This window comes from Frankliniella occidentalis, unplaced genomic scaffold, assembly GCF_000697945.3.
Source record: "Frankliniella occidentalis isolate FOCC.00 unplaced genomic scaffold, Focc_3.1 Scaffold114, whole genome shotgun sequence".
Taxonomy (NCBI): domain Eukaryota; kingdom Metazoa; phylum Arthropoda; class Insecta; order Thysanoptera; family Thripidae; genus Frankliniella; species Frankliniella occidentalis.
Window position 1 is genome coordinate 793,792 of NW_026267242.1, and position 1,742 is coordinate 795,533.

General features: G+C 58.8%; 1 protein-coding gene across 1 annotated transcript in view; it reads left to right on the forward strand.

Moving 5' to 3' along the window:
• LOC127749981 (uncharacterized) overlaps positions 1 to 1,406 on the forward strand; it is a 2,087-nt gene extending 681 nt beyond the window's left edge. The window contains exons 2-3 of the mRNA XM_052270236.1: positions 589 to 689; positions 1,072 to 1,406. Coding sequence (XP_052126196.1) covers positions 589 to 689; positions 1,072 to 1,406 — 436 coding nt within the window. The remainder of the gene's footprint in view (positions 1 to 588; positions 690 to 1,071) is intronic.
• Positions 1,407 to 1,742: the final 336 nt, after the last annotated feature.

Consider the following 1,742-nt stretch of genomic DNA (forward strand, 5'->3'; position numbering starts at 1 on the left):
CTCAACCCCGGCCCCGTCCCGACCCTCCCCGCCATCCCACCTCGCGCAGCTCGCCTGCCCAAAGCTCGTTCGGTACTGCCCTTCAATGTAAGCGGTAGTAAATTCAGCGGTGAACCCCACAGGTGCCCCGGGTGGGGCGGTGGCGGTGGCCTCCATGAGCGTGCCCGCGTGCGGTGCGCGGGTGCGCAGCGTCAACAGGTAGCGGACAATCTTTTTCCCTCATTACCGCTATCCGAGCCCGCGGACGGCCAGAGGGCCCACTTACACACGTCGAGCCATGTGGCGGTGCGGTGCGGAGAGAACAACCACATCGGAACACTAGGCATTTGTGGGGCTTGCTGCTGTTTTGGACGCGTCAGGTCGATTGGGGACGAAGCTATTTCCGTACCCACCCACCCCCCACTCCCCTCTTTTTCCCTCACACCTCATCACACACCTATCTGACCTCATTGTAAATATTTTTGGGAGTTTTCCCCCTCATTGGAAACGGTCTTTGTGCCTCCGCCCACCCCCTTCCCCCAGCACGGCACTCGATCACTCCCTCTTTGGCCTGTCGGAGACAACATGTTGTGTGTTTGTTTGTTGCAGCCCCGGATACTCGGACCACAACTCATACTGGGTGGGCGCGTCCGACGTCACCAACGAGGGCGACTTCCGCTGGACGGACTCGCTGCCCTTCTCGTACACGAGTGAGTGAGAGAGAGAGCGCGAAAGAAGAGAGGAACCACGAGGAGGGTAGCCAGCCAGCCGCATGTCAGATGACAGAAATAGATATCACGTTTACTTTACTTTTTCAATATTATTTTCTTCTTTCTCTTCTTAATATATGTATATTTGAAGAAAGGCTTTTACAGTGTCTTATTTTATTCCGTGAGATAATACTGTGAGGATTACCTGCCTTGAACTAAGTTATATTTGTTTTGTTTTTTTATTGTGGTCGGTTTTTGGTGTGATATACGGCCACGACCAAGAGGATGACGGCCGCCTCAAACAAGGACAAACATTTGTGTCCCCTGTTTTTTCCAAGAAAGGAAAACACTAAACATGACGTCGTTTTCCTTTTCGCTTTAGACTGGTTCCCCGGGTGGACGCAGCACGGCGGCTACAACCGGCAGCCGAACGACGACGGCTTCTCGGCGCAGGACTGCGTGGAGCTGCGGCGGGCGTTCCTGCTGCCGCCGCCCAACGCCGCGCCCGCCGCGCAGGCCGCCGCGCTGCTGCCGCTCGACTCGTCCTTCCGCTGGAACGACCGCGACTGCAGCACGCGCAACCACTTCCTGTGCGAGCGCCCGCGCGACGCCCAGTGTGAGTCTTCTCTTCTCGAGCCGGACGATAAAAACTACTTCTTGCAAGTAGTGGTAGTGGTCCGACACATCCGCCGCCGCGGCGCCCTTCTGTCGGGCTGAGTGCGTGGTGGGGCGCGGCGCCTCATGACGTGGGCCGAGCCGAGCAGAGCCGAGCCGAGCCGAGCAGAGCCGAGCGTGCCGCCGCCGCTGATTGGATTAATCTTGCATGTAATTACCTCCCGGCCGTGCTTGCGTTGCGCGTTAACCGAGTACTGCCGCGGTGGGGCGGGCCGGGCCGGGGCATGCGCCACGCGCAGCCGAGGCGAGCGGCGGCGGAAACTTACTTACCCTCGAGTCCTACTCAAGGTAGCGGAAAACCTGCCGCACTCGGCACTTCTCGTCGGAAAGGGGCTGGTTGAGTGGGCGGTAAGTGAGTAGGTGGGTGGGTGGGTACGT